Source organism: Neofelis nebulosa, chromosome 9 (genome assembly GCF_028018385.1).
Source record: "Neofelis nebulosa isolate mNeoNeb1 chromosome 9, mNeoNeb1.pri, whole genome shotgun sequence".
Taxonomy (NCBI): Eukaryota; Metazoa; Chordata; class Mammalia; order Carnivora; family Felidae; genus Neofelis; species Neofelis nebulosa.
In genome coordinates, this window is record NC_080790.1 from 39,586,569 (window position 1) to 39,605,217 (window position 18,649).

Genomic DNA, 18,649 nt, shown 5'->3' on the forward strand with positions numbered 1-18,649 from the left:
TGGGCAGAGGATCTGTTTTTCATAGTTTGTCTGGCATAGTCCCAGTTTATCCTTGTTAGTCAGGCATAATTTTATTAGCTTTTCCCCTTTCACTCTCAAAATTATTCCAATTTGGATGAAACCTTAAAGTGTTATTTGACTTTTTGTTGTTGGTACTTGACTTTTTAAACTATATTTAGGTTGCTTTGATAAAAAATAAAATAAAATAAAAAGAGAACTCTTTGGATCCTAAATAAAATAACCATAGTTCATCCAGCTGAGCCGAAGACTTTCATTTTCTTTTCTCTAAAATTAATTATTCATTTTAAATTAAATACAAGCAGGCTTTCAGTTATCAAATGAAGTCACGAGAATAAAAGGCACAGTATGGGGAATATAGTCAGTGATATTATAATAGTGTTGTATGGTGACCGATGATAGCTACACTTGTGGTAAGCATAACATAACATATAGAGACGTTGAATTACTATGTTGACTACCGCAAACTAATGTAACATTGTGTGTCACCTATGCTCAAATAAAATTTTTTTAAAACATAAATGAAAGTTATAAAAGAAAAAATGATTAAATATAACGAATTGAAACCCTTAAAGGCAGGAACTAGCTTCTATTTCTTTCGTATCTTTTCATTTGTACTTCTGAATAGTCTGTACTTTATATTGCTTTAGAGAACTCCTATCTTTATTTTTCTTGTATTTGTACTATTAAGTCTACAAGAGGCCTACATTTTTTTTTAACTTTTAAAAAATATTCAATTTTGGAAAGTATCCCTACTAGATTTCAAATAACCTGACAGCAAGGTCTTGTTTGACTTCATCCATGTACATTTCTCAGTAGTAAACTCAGTGACTTGCTCATAAATATTGCTTAAATAAAGGAATGAATACAAAATACATGCATACAAAATACATGCATGCATACATACATACAAGCAATATGTCTCTTTCAAAGCACTTTTTACATTCACTGCCTCATTTAATCCTTACAACTGCTTCATGGGGTAAACATACTCTCCCATTTTATAGATGACAAAAATGAGATTTAGACAGATCGTGTGACTTTCTAACAAGGTGATACGACCAGAGAATACGAGGCCACACTGGACCAGGCCCATGAATGATGGTTCCTATGCTCTTGCCACAATATCAAGTAATAAGGATTTAAGTCATCCCACCAATAAACAGAATCTGATATGTAAAATCAAGAACTCAGGTTAACAGCCTGGCTGTTAGAGAAACAGATGATGAAAACCAATGAATAATTCAAACATCCTTTTGTCAGACTGGTCTCTGAACAGAAATTGTAATTAGTCCACCCAGTTAGGCATAGTGGAAGCTGAAATCACCCTCAGGGAAGGACCTCCCACACCTCCCTTGGAGTGGATAAATCCCTGCTGCAAACCTTCAGACCAAGGAAGCAGTCCTAACGGTGAAGTTTTTAAAACATATCTTAAAATGACAAAAACAGTGCATGATTATTTCAGAAAAATAATCAAATAGAGATAAAACACAAAAGAAAAACATTTCAATTATCTAAATCCCATTTCCTAAAAATGAACATGGTTTACATTTTAGTACATATCTCTGCCTTTTTCTAACACTAATACAAAAAATAGGATCATATGATGCAAACTTCTCAGTAACCTGCTTTTCTCCCCCAAACGCTCTCTTTCAGACACAGTTTCATGTCTGTAACCAGTTGTCTAATATGGTTTTTAGTAGCTACCTCCTAGTTCACCACTTAGATTACTATATGCTCATTCTTTCTGTTTTTTCTATTATTAATGATTAATAATAATTGTTTTTTCTATTATTTCTATTTTTTATTCTATTATTTTTCTACAGCAACAACAAAACTCTGCACACACATCTCTGTGCACATGTCCAATTGTTTCCTCAGGATAACTTCCCTGAAGTGAGATTACTAGGTAAGAGAGCACGTATTTCAGGGAGACTTCTAACTCATATTGTAAATGCCCTCCTGAAAGGTTGTACCTCCTATCAGTAACAGATGCAAATGCCTGTACCACTGTATCCCAACTCTGTGTGTTCTTTGATCAGTGCTGTCATCTTTTCTAAGAGTTTAACCAGGAGGGAACAGGCAAGGGAGTTGAGATGAGAAGCAGTTGAAACAAACAAGAAATGCCAAAAGAGGTCTTTAGTTTCTTCTTTGGAGTCCCTCCCACACACTAGTATTTTTCCAGTTTGAAACTCTGGCCTGGCTGGTTTCATCCTCAGCTAACAGCCCAACTTTCCCCACTTGTCCCTCTTTTATGTTATTTGATTTGGAGTCTCTCTTTACTAGCAAGCACAGTCCTTTGAGATGAAGGTTCACCTTATATGTCAAGTTTTGGACAGCATTATTGCCCCGTAAAAGGTCACCTTGACATGCCTAAGGATCCCCAAATTCCCAAAACAAGCTTGTTAGAATGAACTGTTTAATACAGTCTCCTGCCAGCCATGGAAACAAAGCCACATTGAAGCTCGCTAAGACAAGGAGCAGAAGCCAAGAGCTGGTTGTACATTCCTACACCTCCTCCTCTGATTCTTTCTCCCTACTCCTTGGGCCCACTCCCTCGTAAGTCCTCCTCCACTAGTTGGCCACTGAAATTCATTTGTGTGCTTTGTTTTATTTTATTTTATTTTATTTTATTTTATTTTATTTTATTTTATTACCTTTTGTATTTTTAAAATTTAAATCCAAGTTAGTTAACATACAGTGTAATAACAATTTCAGGAATAGAATTTAGTGTGTGTGCTTTATTCTAAAGGGGTACCATTCTGGCTACATTCTCACCATCCATTCTTTGCTTTCCATTCCTCCTTTGCTTCATGATTGAGGATCATACCTCTATTCTTCCTAAAACATACCCTCCCCCCCCCCCCCCCCCCCCAGTTCAGGACATTTGACAGCTTTGCACAATGGCTAACGGTTCTCTTGTAATTCCTGGGTCTTGCCCTTCCTAATCAAGGGAGTTGGTAGAAGCCAGCCTTGTTGGTTTAAGCATGCAACCCTTTTCTCCCTCAAGACTGGCACAGAGTTTGACATAAAGAGTATGCTCCACGGAGGTTAAATACAGAAACTGATAATGCATAGTCACCCACATTACTCACTTTATATACATTCATCTTGCTAGCAGTGGCCACACTCAGGGAGGGTAACAAAAGAAAAGACATGTAAACTTTGCACAGGGACATATTAACACTCAGCAGCCTTTGTCCTGGGAACCCAATACCCGCCTCAATACCTGGCTTTTAACACCCCTAACATTGAAGAGGGAGAGGGAAAATTGCAACAGGCGGGACAAGTGGGCCTCGTTCTAACTCCCTGTTTCTGCCAAACCTCCTCTAATACACGTGGTGCGCAAACTACATTCTCTCCTTAGAAACGGAAAACCATTGTTTTCTGGGTTTCACCTTCTACCACCTCAAATCAACAGTGCCCAAAGTTTCCCAATTCACCAGGACCTTGCATAAACGTAGTCATCTGGTTTTCCTGATTTTAAGAGGATCATTACCTCTCCTATTTGTACAAAAAATACACAAAGTGACAGTCCAAAGTCCAACCCTTAGCCAAAATTATTTACTAAACATCTGCAGGGCAAAATGAAAGCGAAGAACGGAGAAGACACCAGAGAGGTAAGTTTTGGGGGCTAAAGCTGCGGCCCCGAAATGCTTTCCAGCCCCCGGGTGTGACCGCCCCCTCCCCCCCACACCCACTTTGCCCCAACGCTGGCCTGGCCGTCGCTTCGTCGCGGCCCCGCCCGAGGCCCCGCCCCGCCGCCCGAGGCCCCGCCCCGCCGCCGACGTCAGTTGTTATGTCTCGGCTCCGGCCGCGGCCCCAGCTGATCCTCTGCTCCCGAGGCGAGTGCCGCGGCCTCGCGAGGTGGCGGGGGCGTCAGCGACGGCGGCCGAGACCCGCGCCGCCCATCTGAGCGGGGCGGGCGCTGCGTGGCCAGGAAGCCGCCCCAGAGCTGCTCAGGGAGCCGTCGGGGCCTATTTTTGCCTTTCTCCTCCAGGACCGTCGGCCCGCGCGCCCCATTTATCTCTGCAGAGACCGCGACGCCCCCTCCCGGGCCGGGCCGCGGTGCCCGCCCGCCTGAAAGGCGCCGCCCGCCGGCCCGAGCGAATCTGGAGCCGCCGCCGCCGTGCCCGCCGCGCCTCTCGCGGAGCCTGGGCGGCCGGCGGGGCCTGGGGCCTGGCGGCGGGCCGCTCCTCCCCGAGCTGGGCCCGGGGCCTGGCGGAGCCGAGCGCCGCGCCCTCCTGACCAGCCGCCGCGGGAGCCCGGTCGCCGCCCGCCGGCCCCAACCGCCTCCCCGGCCCGCCGCCCCTCCGGCCCCGGCCTCCCGCCCAGCCTTCCTTTGTGGATCTGAATGATTTGGGGGGCCTCCTCCTTCCCCCTTGAGATTACGGTGCTGGAAGACCCACCCCGCCACCTCGGTCAGAGCCCCCCGCCGGGGGAGACGTCCCTCGTTTTGTTCCCCGAGGGCCCACCCGCGCCCCGCTCCTTTCGGTGTTTGACTGATGGGGTTTTTTTAGTGTTTCCCTCCCCCCCCCCCCTTTATGTCTCTCGCCTCTCGACGGGAAGGCCCCGCGCGAGGCTCTGCGCCTCTGCCCCTCCCCGTCTCTTCCTCAACCCCGCACAAATAGCCGAACCCCCAGCCCCCGGGCCGGCGATGGCGCGACAGTGAGGGCGGCGAGGCCGGACCACGCTGGGATAGTGCCCGCGCCCCGGCGGGCGTGAGCACACACTCCCCCGCTCCGCGCCCCTCTTTTTCGTCACCCGAGCTCTCTGAGAAGAGAGAAGACGCAGGGGAAGATGTGGCTGAAGCTGTTTTTCCTACTCCTCTATTTTCTGGTCCTGTTCGTCCTGGCCAGGTTTTTTGAGGCCATTGTGTGGTATGAAACTGGCATCTTTGCCACCCAGCTGGTGGATCCGGTGGCGCTGAGCTTCAAGAAGCTGAAGACCATTCTGGAGTGCCGGGGGCTGGGGTACTCGGGGCTGCCCGAGAAGAAGGATGTCCGGGAGCTGGTGGAAAAGTCAGGCGAGTATCGGGCTACCGTGGGGTCCCCCTCCACCCGGTGGAGGGGGTGACTTGTACTTCCTCGTGCCTAGTGGTTCCCTCAGAATGGGGCATTACCTGGGTGGGTTACGCAGACAACTTCGAGAGCTGTCCAGGTTTTCTGTGGGGAAAAAAAAAAAAAAAGTAAATGCCAGTTTTGAGAAGGGGGCTGGAATTATTTGTGGGGGTGTTGCTGTGTCTTTTTAAGCTTTTTTTTTTTTTTAATAACAGATTTAAGTGCAGCTTCTTAGCAATGTTTAGTAAGAAACCATTTTCTTAAAATTAGGGAATGTCAGCCGGTTGCAGACAAACTGGAAAGCATTATTTGTCAGTCGAAATTCCTAAGGATATAAGAGAAGGAAAACCCCAAAACGTTGTCTATAGATAGCAGTGTTTGTCACGATAATAATAAATAACAATAATAGCATAATAACAGGAGGGAAAAATATCATTGGAATACTTACTATCAAAGAGGCATTTAGGGCTAAGATATAGTTTTTAAATCATGAGGATAAATATCGAGAAAGAGTGAACTGTACAGTATTGGCTTTTCATACTTTAAGTTTGGTGAAAATGAAGTGAGTTTATTTTTTGTGAATTCCTACCTTGTTTGTATTACTGTCAGGGTTTTTAAAAAAAATCCTTATGTCTTGGATGTAAACTTTTCTCTTGTAGAAGTCACAGACGCTGCTGCATCACTGTAAATGCTCTGAGACATAGAATTGAAGTAGTGCTAAGTGAATATTTGTTTAACATTTTAAAGAAAAATGCGTTGGCGGTAACTGTTGGTTTGGGGAGGATTAAGTAAGATACATAGTTAATTTTTTTTCACCCCTGAAGAAAATATATCTTTGTTTAGGTAAACGTCCTGGAAGGGGAATGTACTATAACTAGAGAAAGGCATTCTGGGTTGCTGTAGGAAGCAGTTGAAACTGATGGTTATCTTTTTGTTGTTTCAAGTAGATCTGCTGTGTCTTTAACAAGGCATTTTTTCCCCTTATTTAGTACTGTATAGCCGTGTAGTGTGATAGACAAGAATACTAACTCCAGAGGAGTTGAGCACTCACATATTTCCAGGTTAAGGGTTATCAAATTTGTATTTCAGTACTGGGGTAGTGATATAAATGTGTAATATTTGCATGTAAACGTGATACTTTTTTATAGGGAAAACATAAAATCGGGGTTTTTTTCTTGCCACTCGTTTACTGACTGGTTTATGGTAACTTACTTCTACCGTGGGGGCGGGGAATGGGAAATGGAGTAAAGTAGATCCCTAATAAATGAATTTTCTCGGTTCAGAAATGAGAAGTATCTTCACTGCCACAGCCAAATCACTTCTCATGCTAAAAAATTTAATAAAATGTTTTTCTTTTGACTTTTATTTGTGTTGCTTCCTTTGGGCCTAAAAATACTTGTCACTTTGAGTGTACAAAGAATGCACATATCATTTAAAGAATGCACAGAGCCTACAAAAATATGACTCAGATCACACCTTTTATAGCAGAGAAGTCTTGGTATAGCAGTTTAACTTTATAATTTAAGTATTCGTTATAAATGATTTTGCTGCTATCATGATACAGTGCTTGTTTTCACATTTAAGACAAAATTAGAATAATTTGACATTAGTGTTTTCCTTTTTACTTGATCATATAAGCTCTCAACTTACACTGAAAGTTTGAGTATGGAGTTTTTTCTTACAGGTAATCTTTTGTATCTAACCTTCAAGTCTTACAGACCCTATTGCTATTTTAAGCAGGTGGTGATGGCAAATTCCGTAAACCCATTTCTAAATCTTACAAGTCTGAAGTATGTAAATCATACTGTTTAAAAATTATTTGAAGCCTGGGCATGTCACACACAAAACTAAATAATACTGTGATGGCTTTTTGGGCTTACCAGGAAATTAAGTAATTTCCTAATAAATTATGTGATGACCTCACTAGCATGTAAGTTCCACGAGAAGATGGATTTTTGTCTGTTCACTTTTGTCTGACACATACTAGGTTCTTATGACATACTGACTGACTGAATCTTAAATGGGTGTATTCAGGTTCTACTCTTCTATAGAGGGAAATGGAAGTCCTATGACATGATTTTTAACAGTGTGTAATGGAATTAATCATTGAAGTTGGGAAGGTAGGATTTTTGAAATCTTACTGCTGTTACTTTTTTCTTTCTTCAGGTGACTTGATGGAAGGTGAGCTCTATTCTGCACTCAAGGAAGAAGAAGCATCTGAATCTGTTTCTAGTACCAATTTCAGTGGTGAAATGCACTTCTATGAGCTTGTAGAAGACACAAAAGATGGCATCTGGCTGGTTCAGGTATCAGAAGTAAAGTGATAGAAGTAAAATTATGTTTACCAAAATAGTATTCACCAGCTGGTGACACTTCTATATATTTGTGTCGTGTTTCTTCAGCATAACTCAATTCTCATAGGTAGGCTCCAGTATCCTCTTAAAGAGGTCTACAGACCATGGAAAATGAAGATTGAAGAGTGGGGAGGGGAAGTGTTGGGGAAAGAGGGTTGACTGGTTAGAATCAGCAGAAACAAATCCATTTTGGTTGTTGGATCCTCATGAAAGTAAGAAACACACATCTATTCCTTTTGTTGAGTGATTTGCGCTGTTACAGTTTTGATTAACTCCAGTTTGTAATGCAGTAATCCAAATGATTTTTGTGTCTAGAGGAAAAACCCTGAAGTAGAAGTAAGAAAATCCTGCTATTAGGGAAATAGCCAACTTTGTGACAATAGAGGAAAAGATATTGTGGGGACTGGTGGGGAGTGCTCATTACTTTGCTTATGAAATTGATGAGATGATAATTTTAAACCCTAGCTCTTGTGATATCAAAACTGTGAAATTGAGTTAGCATATTAGAGTTGTAGAGCTATGAAGGGTCTAAAAATTCATCTTTTATGCTTCGCAAAGTGCGGTTTATGTATCACTTGATGGTAAGTGAATGGGCACACATCATCATTTATGGATTTTTATACAAATTAGAAAAATCAATATTGCATTGAACATCTAATTTCACAGGTATTTAGGGCAAGGATAAAGTTATTTAATTTTTTTAAAAATGTAAGTTCATTTAAAATAAAATATCAACCAAATTAACAGCATGATTTTGGCTAAAATTATGATTATTGAATCAGGATCAAATCTCAGGACTCCTGATTTTTTGTCAGCTACTTTTGTCATTTAACACTGGGGTTGGCCAAGTTTGATTCAGGGTATAAAAATCAAAATTGCTTCTTCATATTTCTGAGAACAATGACGTCAAAATATGGTAGAAAAAGCTATGAGCTCAGATGCAGTTAGATGCAGATCTGGTCTTGTCATAGATTTGCAATATGATTATAGATAGATTTTCTGTTGTACCTGACCTCAAATAAAACATATACACCTAAGGAAGATGTAACAATACTATGGTCCATGGGGCTAAAGAGTTGAGGTTTGGGAATTCTTCAGGTGATTACGTTGACTATTCATGACTTTCCTTTACATGCAGTCTTCCTATTGTGTCTGACCTTTTACCTGCCAGATTATCTAATTCAGTAATTTTTAAATTTAGCAAAGGAGACCCTGGGAGATTATGGATATAGTCTATACGTTATCCATCAAATTCTAGTTTATTTCTCTGAATTAATTGGTATTGAAAAATAAACTAGCATCTTTAAAGCTTTAATTTATAAGTGAATAGTTAATTCCATTTCCTTTCCTAGATATTCATATCTGATAGTCTGATCAAGAAAGGCTTTTTGGGGGGTGCCTGGGTGGTTCATTCGGTTGAGTATCCAACTTTGGCTCAGGTCATGATCTCACGGTTTGAGGGTTCGAGCCTCGCGTCAGGCTCTGTGCTGACAGCTCAGAGCCTGGAGCCTTCTTCATATTCTATGTCTCCCTCTCTCTCTGCCCCTCCCCTACTCACGCTCTGTCTCTCTCTGTCTCTCAAATATGAATAAACATTTAAAAAATTTTAAAAAAAAGACTTGTTGGTTTTGATAATTTTAGTTTTATTACTGAGATTGAGTTGAATAGCCTGTCCCATTTCCCTATGTTCTCTAAGTGTCCATACACTGAATGATCCCATAGAGATGAATAGTAAAGATGCAGAACACCTTCCAAACTTGGAAAAGCCATGTCAAAAGTCTAGAAATTCTTTTGGTATATAGGATTCTGCCTATAAAAAATGAACACATTCTGGTTCACTAACATGTATTCCTGGCTTACAAACGATCTGCTATTTTCTTTTTTAAGTTTGTTTATTTTTGAGAGAGAAAGAGAGAGAGAATCCCAAGCAGGTTCTGCACTGTCAGTGTGAAGCACGGTGCGGAGCCCCATCTCATGACCCTGAGATCATACCTGAGTCAGAATCAAGAGTCAGATGCTTAACCGACTGAGCCACCCAGTGCCCTATTTTTTAATGTTCTATTAAATATAACCATGGATTGGGGTGCCTAGGTGGCTCAGTCAGTTAAGTGTCCACCTCTTGATTTTGGCTCAGGTCATGATTTCATGGTGTTTGAGTTCGAGCCCCACATTGGGCTTTATGCCTCAGGTTCTTAGCTGGGTGTGGAGCCTGCTTAAGATTTTCACTCTCCTTCTGTCTCTGCCCTTCCCCCACCTCAAAAAAAAAAAAACCCCACAAATATAAAAAAGAAAAAAAGATATAAACTCCCTTAAAATATGAAATAGTTTATTTAGCAGTTAGTTGTATACCAGGCCCTGGAGATATACCAGGAACATACAGCAGGCTAAGTCCTTGCTCTCTCAGGCAGTTCACATTCCAGTTGGGAGAGGTAGGCAATAAGTGAGTAAATATTTAATACAACATCAAGTTAGTGGAAAATGCTAAGGAGAAAAATAAACATGGCAAGGAGTCAGAGAATGGTAAAGAATTCTCTGATAAAGTGACACTTGAATGAAATGAAGAACAAATAATGAATGATAGTGAATGTTAGCCTTTAAATTGTAATCACTAAATTCTTTTCCTCTGAAAATATTTTTTAAGCCTCACAGGTATTAGTGATTGAAAAATGGCTTCTAAGAAAAGTGGAATGTGTTTATATGGTTTTCTGTGTGTTAATGGTAGTAGGACACACATTTAATTTTTCCAGTGACCTTCAGGATTTGCACTGATCACCAATGTCTGGCTTATATCCCTTGGAGCCAGTGGCTTACATCTGTCAAACTGGCTGGGCTTAGAAGAACAATCTCTGGCAGGACAACTGAGAAGATTGAGATTGAAACCCTGTCCTCATTCAAGTCACCAAGCTAAACTCATCAGCACAGACATTGGTTTAAACTCTTAAAAGAGGGCTTTTAGTTTTGTTGTTGTTGTTTTGTTTTGTTTTTTAAATTGAAAATGTCTGTTAGAAACAAGTATTCTCTTGGTTGCTTGTCATTCTTTCAGCTCAAATCATATTTATCTAATCTCTTGTGAAGGATAACTTAAAAATTCTGTTTTTAATAATTTGAATTATTCTTTTTTATTTATTTTCAAAGAAGCTGACCAATTTTAGTTGGCTCTTTTTTTTTTTAATTTGTGAGAGTGCATAGATCCCAGCCAGTTCAGTCCTCTTCAGATTGCCTTTATTGTAGGTATCCTGTATAAGAAATACTTAAACACATCAGAGTTCTTTCTTTTCCTCCCATTTTTCTAATATCCTTCCTGACTGCAATGAATTATGGTTTCCTTTTGTATTTATTGAGAAAAAAATGTAGTTAGGCATCATAAAACTGATAATTAGGACATTAGGCTTCGTATGTCATTGAAAGGATGTCTGGATTTATTTAGGGAAAGTATGACTTTTTAAAGTTTATTTTGAGAGAGAGAGTGCACACGAGTGGGGGAGGGGCAGAGAGAGAGGGAGAGTCCTAAGTGGACTGCACGCTCTCAGTGCAGAGCCTAACATAGGGTTTGATCTCACAGATTGTGAGATCATGACCTGAGCTGAAATCAAGAGTTGGTTGCTTAACCAACTAAGCTACCCAGGCACCCTGAAAATGTGACTTTAATAAATGGGTATATTACTTACCTGTTTCATCACTTGGTCAGTTCATTATTTTTCTGTAGTGGATTGGTAATCTAGGTTGGTTATCTTTTTTGGTGACATGACACGTGGAATGACACTACACGAGAAGAATAAATTTCTATAAATTACTTAATTTGTATTCCTTTTGAATCTGTCTTCTGTGCAGCTCATGCTTTTATTTGCTGCATGATACATGTTAGTGGTCTTTATGTCTTTCTCTTCTTAATTGTTCTAAAATGTGTTAGTGCTCATGAATTATCCTTACATTAAACCAGAATAGTAGGATGCTCCTTTTCATGTGAAGCTTTTCCACATCTATCCTGTAGTCTCTGTAATATGAAGTGAATAGAACTAATTTCAGTTTTCCAGGCAACAACACATATGGGACATATAACACACTATATAACCCATGGAACAACTAAGTCTTCTTTTTTCTAGCAGTTCTAACAATCTTAGTTTCCCTGCTTTGTTCCTAACCTCTGCTCATATCTTTCATTAGTTATTTATCTTCTAGTATTGTGGATTCTTTGATTTTACCACCACCCAATTATCTGAGTATCACAAATTGAAGACAGTTACTTCCCCTGCTCCCACCCCAGAAAACTCTTAGGCAGATGGGACAGTGGCTAGCCTGAAATGGAAAAGTTAGCATGCGTTGTGGGGTTTATGGGTTTATCCTTATCTTAACATTTCTATTTCTCTTTTTGACCTTTGTTCAAGGAAGGACTGTGTTATTTGTTCCCTACTGGCTTTATCCCCATCATAAGGAATTTAACGTCACTAGAATTGACGTAGCAGTGAAAAGCATCACCTGATTTAAAGTAAAACTTTGGGTCAAATATTTACCAGAGTATCACGTTACTCTATTTCCTGTTTGGCTAAAAAGAGTTAATAGCTGTTATAAAACTTGTTTATCTTTGTTTCTAGACAAAGCTTTGTTCAGGGAGATTCTAACCCCTTTATTCCTTTCTTGACTCTAAAGGTGAAATACATAGCAAACCACTGTACCATTTATTTTGTTCTGGTGAAAAACTTATTTCTGTTTAGTAAAAAACTTTTATTTCTGCTTACTCATAAAGAAAGCTAGTGAAGATACCAAAGAAATAATTAAATGGTATTGAGTTTTGTTTTTGTCAATCACTTGTCCCCATTTTTTTTATGCTTTTGAATTCATCCATTATTTCTTTTTTTTTAAATTTCTTTTTAAATTTACATCCAAATTAGTTAGCATATAGTGCAACAATGATTTCAGGAGTAGATTCCTTAGTGCCCCTTCCCCATTTAGCCCATCCCCCCTCCCACAACCCTCCAGTAACTCTGTTTGTTCTCCATATTTAAGAGTCTCTTCTGTTTTGTCCCCCTCCCTGTTTTTATATTATTTTTGTTTCCCTTCCCTTATGTTCATCTGTTTTGTCTCTTAAAGTCCTCATGTGAGTGAAGTCATATATTTGTCTTTCTCTGACTAATTACGCTTAGCATAACACCCTCCAGTTCCATCCCTCCCTCCAGTAGTTGCAAATGGCAAGATTTCATTCTTTTTGATTGCCGAGTGATACTCCATTGTATATATACACCACATCTTCTTTATCCATTCATCCATCGATGAACATTTGGGCTCTTTCCATACTTTGGCTGTTGTTGATAGTGCTGCTATAAACAGTGGGGTGCATGTGTCCCTTCGAAACAGCACACCTGTATCCCTTGAATAAATACTTAGTAGTGTAATTGCTGGGTCGTAGGGTAGTTCTATTTTTAGTTTTTTGAGGAATCTCCATACTGTTTTCCAGAGTGGCTGCACCAGCTTGCATTCCCAACTTGTCCCCATTTTTAATCGTTTTATACAAGTTGCATGTATTTACTTAAGTTGGTCCGTGATTGAGGCGCCTGGGTGGCTTGGTCAATTTAGTGGCTGACTTTGTCTCAGGTCATGATCTCACGGTTTGTGGGTTCAAGCCCTACGTCAGGATCTGTGCTGACAGCTTAGAGCCTGGACCCTGCTTTAGATTCTGTGTCTCCCTCTCTCTTTCCCTCCCCAGCTCATGCTCTGTCTTTCTGTCTCTCAAAAATAAATAAACATTAAAAAAAAGAAAAAAGTTGGTCTATGATTTTGAAAGTAGAAACTCCTTATTAAAATGAAATATTGAGGGGCGCCTGGGTGGCTCAGTCAGTTGGGCGTCCGACTTCGGCTCAGGTCATGATCTAGCAGTCCGTGAGTTCGAGCCCCGCGTCGGGCTCTGTGCTGACAGCTCAGAGCCTGGAGCCTGTTTCAGATTCTGTGTCTCCCTCTCTCTCTGACCTTCCCCCATTCATGCTCTGTCTCTCTCTGTCTCAAAAATGAATAAACGTTAAAAAAAATAAAATAAAATTAAATGAAATACTGAGAGATGCAGAAAATATCACAGCACAGCTCTCCTGTTCTGGGGAGTTGTGTTACTTAATTTAGTCTAGATGCTGTATGGCATCTATGGCAGGTACTCTGATTACTAGTAAAACCCACCTGTAAACATTAGGCAAAAATATATGGCTTTTTTTTTTTCCCCTTATACCAGTGTAATACCTATAATACATGTGGAAGGAAGTAGACAGTAAACTGAGCCCCAGGTGGTTTTTTTTTTTTTGTAATTTTAAACTGGACTACGCAAGGTTGACATCAGAAAATATGTGCACTTAGCATCACACGCTGTCCAACGTAGTTCCATGCATGGTATGCTGGAGCCAGCTTATACTGCTTCATGAAGAGTGACTGTTAAGATCTCTTCCCAATTCCATGTTGAGAGATAGCACATTGGTAACTTGAAATTGGCCATATGGGAGTATTTATACCAAGGAAATCAGCAAGTAATAGAAATCAGAGCTTCCTTTTCTTCTGGAGGGCTGGTTGTTAAACATGTACCAGCAAACCCACTGGTTTCATCCATTCATCCAACCATCTAACAAATATTTATTGAAATCTAATGTGTGCCAGCTGAACCTTGTGATTAGCACTGAGGGCACAAAGGTGAATAACTATAGCCTGTGTCATAAAACAGCTTACAGTTTGGTTTACTAAAATGTGTAGATCAGTAAAAATCTCAGTATATGATTAACTTTCCCAGCTGAGTTAGATCATCTATATTGGTGCTAGCATCTTGAGAGATAAATAACTCTTTAGACAGTGAAGTGGAACCTGGGAAAATTACGGTAGTTTTTTTCTGGAAAAAGTATATTTCTAAATTCATTGAATTAGAAGTCCTTATGTCTCACTGGGGTCAAGAACACTGATATGTAATTGGATAGCAAAGTACTTTTTATGCTAGCATTTGTCCAGAAAATATTCCAAATGACAGGTTGCTGGGGAAGGGACTTACAGTAGATGTCAAAACTTGGCGGCTTTAGAGAATGTATGTATAGGCAAAAGTTGAAGAATGAAGTTACTAAGCTGTAAAAAGCTGAAACAATTTAGTTCAGCATGAATATTTAATGAGTACCCAAATGAGTTAGGCACTATACTAGCTGCAGGAGATACAATGGTGAGCCAGTGTGGGGATGCCAGTTAGGCAGATACCCTGGGAAGGGGGAGGGAAAGATTCTTTCACTTCCAGCCTATCCTGCCAAGTCTGTCCCAGACTTGGAACTCAGGCTGTACTTTCATCTAGTTTTTTTCTAGTCTCTGAAAATATTCCCCACAGAGAACACAACATCCTTCCTGAACTGCCGAGGAGTAGGTCTCTGCTTTTAATAAGACCAGCAGTGTGAGTGCCACTCAGAATCATCGTGCATACTTTTGGATATGAGCTGTAAGTTGGGAACTCCTACTGGTGTGACCCAGTAGTAATAGGCTTAGAATGTTTGATTGTGCCATGTGACTCAGCCAGATTAGTTATTTTGTGAAGATATTAAAATGTTTAGTGGTGGTTTCATTCAGCCTCTACAAAGTTTAATTTATGCTAGACCTTTAGTTGAGTAATATAACTATATAGAACATTGGACAGAGCAATTTCTAACTACATAAATATAACTGCAGAGTCAAACAAAATGCTTTCATGCAATGAATGCCTAGGGGAGTTTTCATTTTTGTATGGCTTTCTCTGTTAGGGATCATTAAACTCTTCAAAAGCAGGTATTAGAACAGCTTGCTGAATAAATAAGGCCCTGGGGGTAAACATTGTCACATACCTGCTTAGATGTTCCCACCTCTGATCACAGACTTGTGTTGTCTGTGCAATAACCAGGAGTGCCTGCCAACAACTGCCTCTCATTCTTACTTCCTCTTCTAGAATTGGAGCTCTTGTAAATCTAAAAGATATGTGTGTGGTGGATAAGGTCTTCACTGAAGGATGCCCCCAGACTCAGGGCCATACCTTACATTGACTAAAGCAACCTCTTAACCCCTTGATGCAATGTCATTATAAACACAGACCTGAAATTTTTGGGTTATTTACAGCCTTGATTGGGAAATGGGAATGAAAAGGAAGCTCTTTAGGAAAGAGTTCTTCTAAAAAGTAGGGAGTATGGTGATATGATTGCACAGAGACTTCTCAATCCTTCTCAGTAATCTGGAAAATAAGTTCAAGATTTCTTTGATTACTTGATGAAAAGATGAACTACCATTATTGACCCTTTTTGTTTTTTTAATGCTTATTTATTTATTTTGAAAGAGGGCGTGCATGCACAAGCATGGGAGGGGGCAGAAAGGGGGAGAGAGAGAATCCCAAGCAGTTTCTGCGCTGTCAGTACAGAGCGCAATGTGGGGCTCGAACTCACGAATCTGTGAGATCATGACCTGAGCTGAGATCAAGAGTTGGATGGCCAACCGACTGAGCCACCCACACGCACCTACCATATTGACTCTTGAGTAGTAGGGAAAAAAAAGAAAAGAAATATCTGCCTTGCTTTATCTTCCTCGTTATTCATGTAAAATATATCCAGCCATTTTGGACCATGAAAAAAACGTGAAAGTAGAGACTTAGTGGGTAACATATAAACCTCAGAAAAAGCTTTCATGTCCTCAGATTGCCCTTTCCCTGGTTACCTCCACCATCTGAACATTTAAATAATAACTGGTGTCTCTCTCCCTCAATAAGACCACCTATTTTCACTGAAAAGCACTATCAAAACCATTTATTTAGTGCCCTAAATTGTGTATATGTTTGTGTATTTATTAAGCATCAGAGTTGTTACAAAATGTCAGGTGTATATGTTTGTGTATTTATTAAGCATCAGAGTTGTTACAAAATGTCAGGTGTGTATGCACGTCTCTGTAGATGTGGGGATAACAGTAGCAGTGGTATATGGCAGGGGTTAGTGGACAGTGTTCCGTCTGCACATAAAGTGAATTTCAAGTCACTTGTCACCACCATGTACTCTCTTTCTGCTGCCCTTGAAATTTGTTAGGCTTCCCAGCAGAAAGGCTACCATGAGGTAGCTGGACCGCTCTTGCATCTCCTAGGGAGTAGACTATTGGCACTTATTTCACACGCATAACCTGGGATTTCACTTCCTGAAGGCTTTGTGACCATGAAACTGGCCCTTCCTCCCAGGAAGGACCCCAGAGTATTGTGTTGTAATTTTCAATTAGATAACATCAGCTGCATAGCATTTGTGAAAATAAACTTGGCCTATATACCCTGGGCTTAAAATAAATCAAACAGATGGTTCATGAAGACTTTAGACATTTTTGGCTTTCCTTTAAGTTCCCGTTTAGTTGTTTTTGTGGTTTTGTTTTTAATAGATAATTCGTTTTTTATTGGTATCTGTGTTGAAGTCCTGCCTTCATTCAAAGCAGGAAGATTAGGGAATAAAAGGAAAAGGTGTTAACGATTAGAAAAGCCAAGAAAGATGTCATTACACATTTTGAAGGTTAATTTACAGTTTTTTCCTTTTTCTTTCTTTTCTTTTTTTTTTTTTTAAATCTTGTACTTCTCCCAATCTTAATTGTGTTTGAAAGCTATATGCAGATTTGAAGTAGACGTTCAAGAAAGAGTGTAGAATTCATTGTGGTAATTCTTTTTATATATTAGAACATTTTCGTGATTGTTAAGAAAAAGCTGTAGAAGTAGTAGTATTGATTTAGTCAGAGCATAGTTTAATAGAAAACAAGTGTTTGACTCTTGGCTCCATAATTATACTTTTAAAAAGTGAAATTTGAACTCCTTGAACTCACATGTGATCATTTCTAGTAAGCTTTATTTGTATTGTTTAAAATTTTCATAGTGGAGAAATGACTCCAAAGGCCATTTTCTTCCTCTGTAACTTATTTCTAAAGAATCAGGGTGGAGGATGTGGCTAGCTTTTTAATATGATTTTGATTCCCCTCAATGTAACTGCCATAAAGTGTGGAAGTTTAATGCACTGTATTCAATGTTTTAAGCCTTTTCAGTCGGACAGTTATTCATTCTGCAAGAATTGCAATGATGATAGAACAGAACAGAATCTTTTTGCAAAAGGTGAAGATACATTATAGATATAAGTGGTTGGTTTGACTTCATTTTAGGTAATTAAAGTTTCTGTTTTTGTTTCTGGGAGAATAGGTCATAGCAAATGACAGAAGTCCCTTGGTCGGTAAAATCCACTGGGAGAAAATGGTGAAAAAGGTGTCAAGATTTGGAATACGTACAGGCACTTTTAATTGTTCCAGTGACCCCAGGTGAGTTGATTAGGCAATTCTTAGAATTTGAGTTCTGACCAGAATTGTCTCACTCAATGAAGACCATGATATTAGAAGCCTATTTGAACTGAAAGCTAATCATAATGTTTACCACGCTTGGGTTACACAGGCACTTGATAAATAGTTTTTGATAAACTGGCAGTTACTTACTTCCTTTCTGAGATGTCTTTCTCTCTCTATCCCATTCTTCCATATTCTTCCTAGTGGGGGTGACTCTTAAGAGTATGTCTTCAGTCCTTTTGTTTCCGTTTTCTTCCCAAAGAGACTTCAGCACATTTATAGCTTTGTGCTGATCAAAATCTTTTGTCATAATTCTGACTTCTGGTTTACATGTGGACACTCATTTCCATCTGCTGTACAGCTGCCCCTAGATGTGCCCTTTTCCCTAATCCCAGTGTCCAAATTCAGATTCAGTTGCATTTTTGTATTTTTTTAATTTATTTTTTTTAATATATGAAATTTATTGTCAAATTGGTTTCCATAGAACACCCAGTGCTCATCCCAAAAGATGCCCTCTTCAATACCCATCACCTACCCTCCCCTCCCTCCCACCCCCCATCAACCCTCAGTTTGTTCTCAGTTTCAACTTTATTTTTTTAAATCAGGCATGTACCCATTCTACCTGTCCTTTTTCTGTTCTTTACTGTTTTGTCTTTTGTTTTTCCCATTTTCTCAGATAAGAATCCTTGCAGGCATTTTTGTGTTCTTTTGTCATCATCTCCACTATTTCATTTGTCATGTTATTTCTTGTTTCATTATTACATTATTTCTTAGAAATGCTTTTTTAATTTTTATTCCTATTTATTTTTGAGAGCGGGAGAGGGATGGGGGGGGGGGGACAGAGGATCTGAAGGGGGCTCTGCACTGACAGCAGCAAGCCCGATGCAGAGCTTGAACTCACGAACC

General features: G+C 39.8%; 1 protein-coding gene across 4 annotated transcripts in view; it reads left to right on the forward strand.

Annotated features, from left to right (window-relative positions):
• The first annotated feature begins 3,817 nt into the window (after window positions 1-3,817).
• Window positions 3,818-18,649, forward strand: part of LOC131484791 (E3 ubiquitin-protein ligase RNF103) — a 106,574-nt gene continuing 91,742 nt past the window's right edge. Inside the window, exons 1-3 of one of the 4 annotated variants that reach the window (XM_058683407.1) lie at window positions 3,825-5,044; window positions 7,245-7,384; window positions 17,607-17,722. In XM_058683407.1, coding sequence (XP_058539390.1) covers window positions 4,819-5,044; window positions 7,245-7,384; window positions 17,607-17,722 — 482 coding nt within the window. In that variant the 5' untranslated portion in view covers window positions 3,825-4,818. Of the gene's footprint in view, window positions 5,045-7,244; window positions 7,385-14,482; window positions 14,874-17,606; window positions 17,723-18,649 lie in introns of those variants that run through there. The other 3 variants (XM_058683410.1, XM_058683411.1, XM_058683408.1) reach the window with 3 other exon arrangements.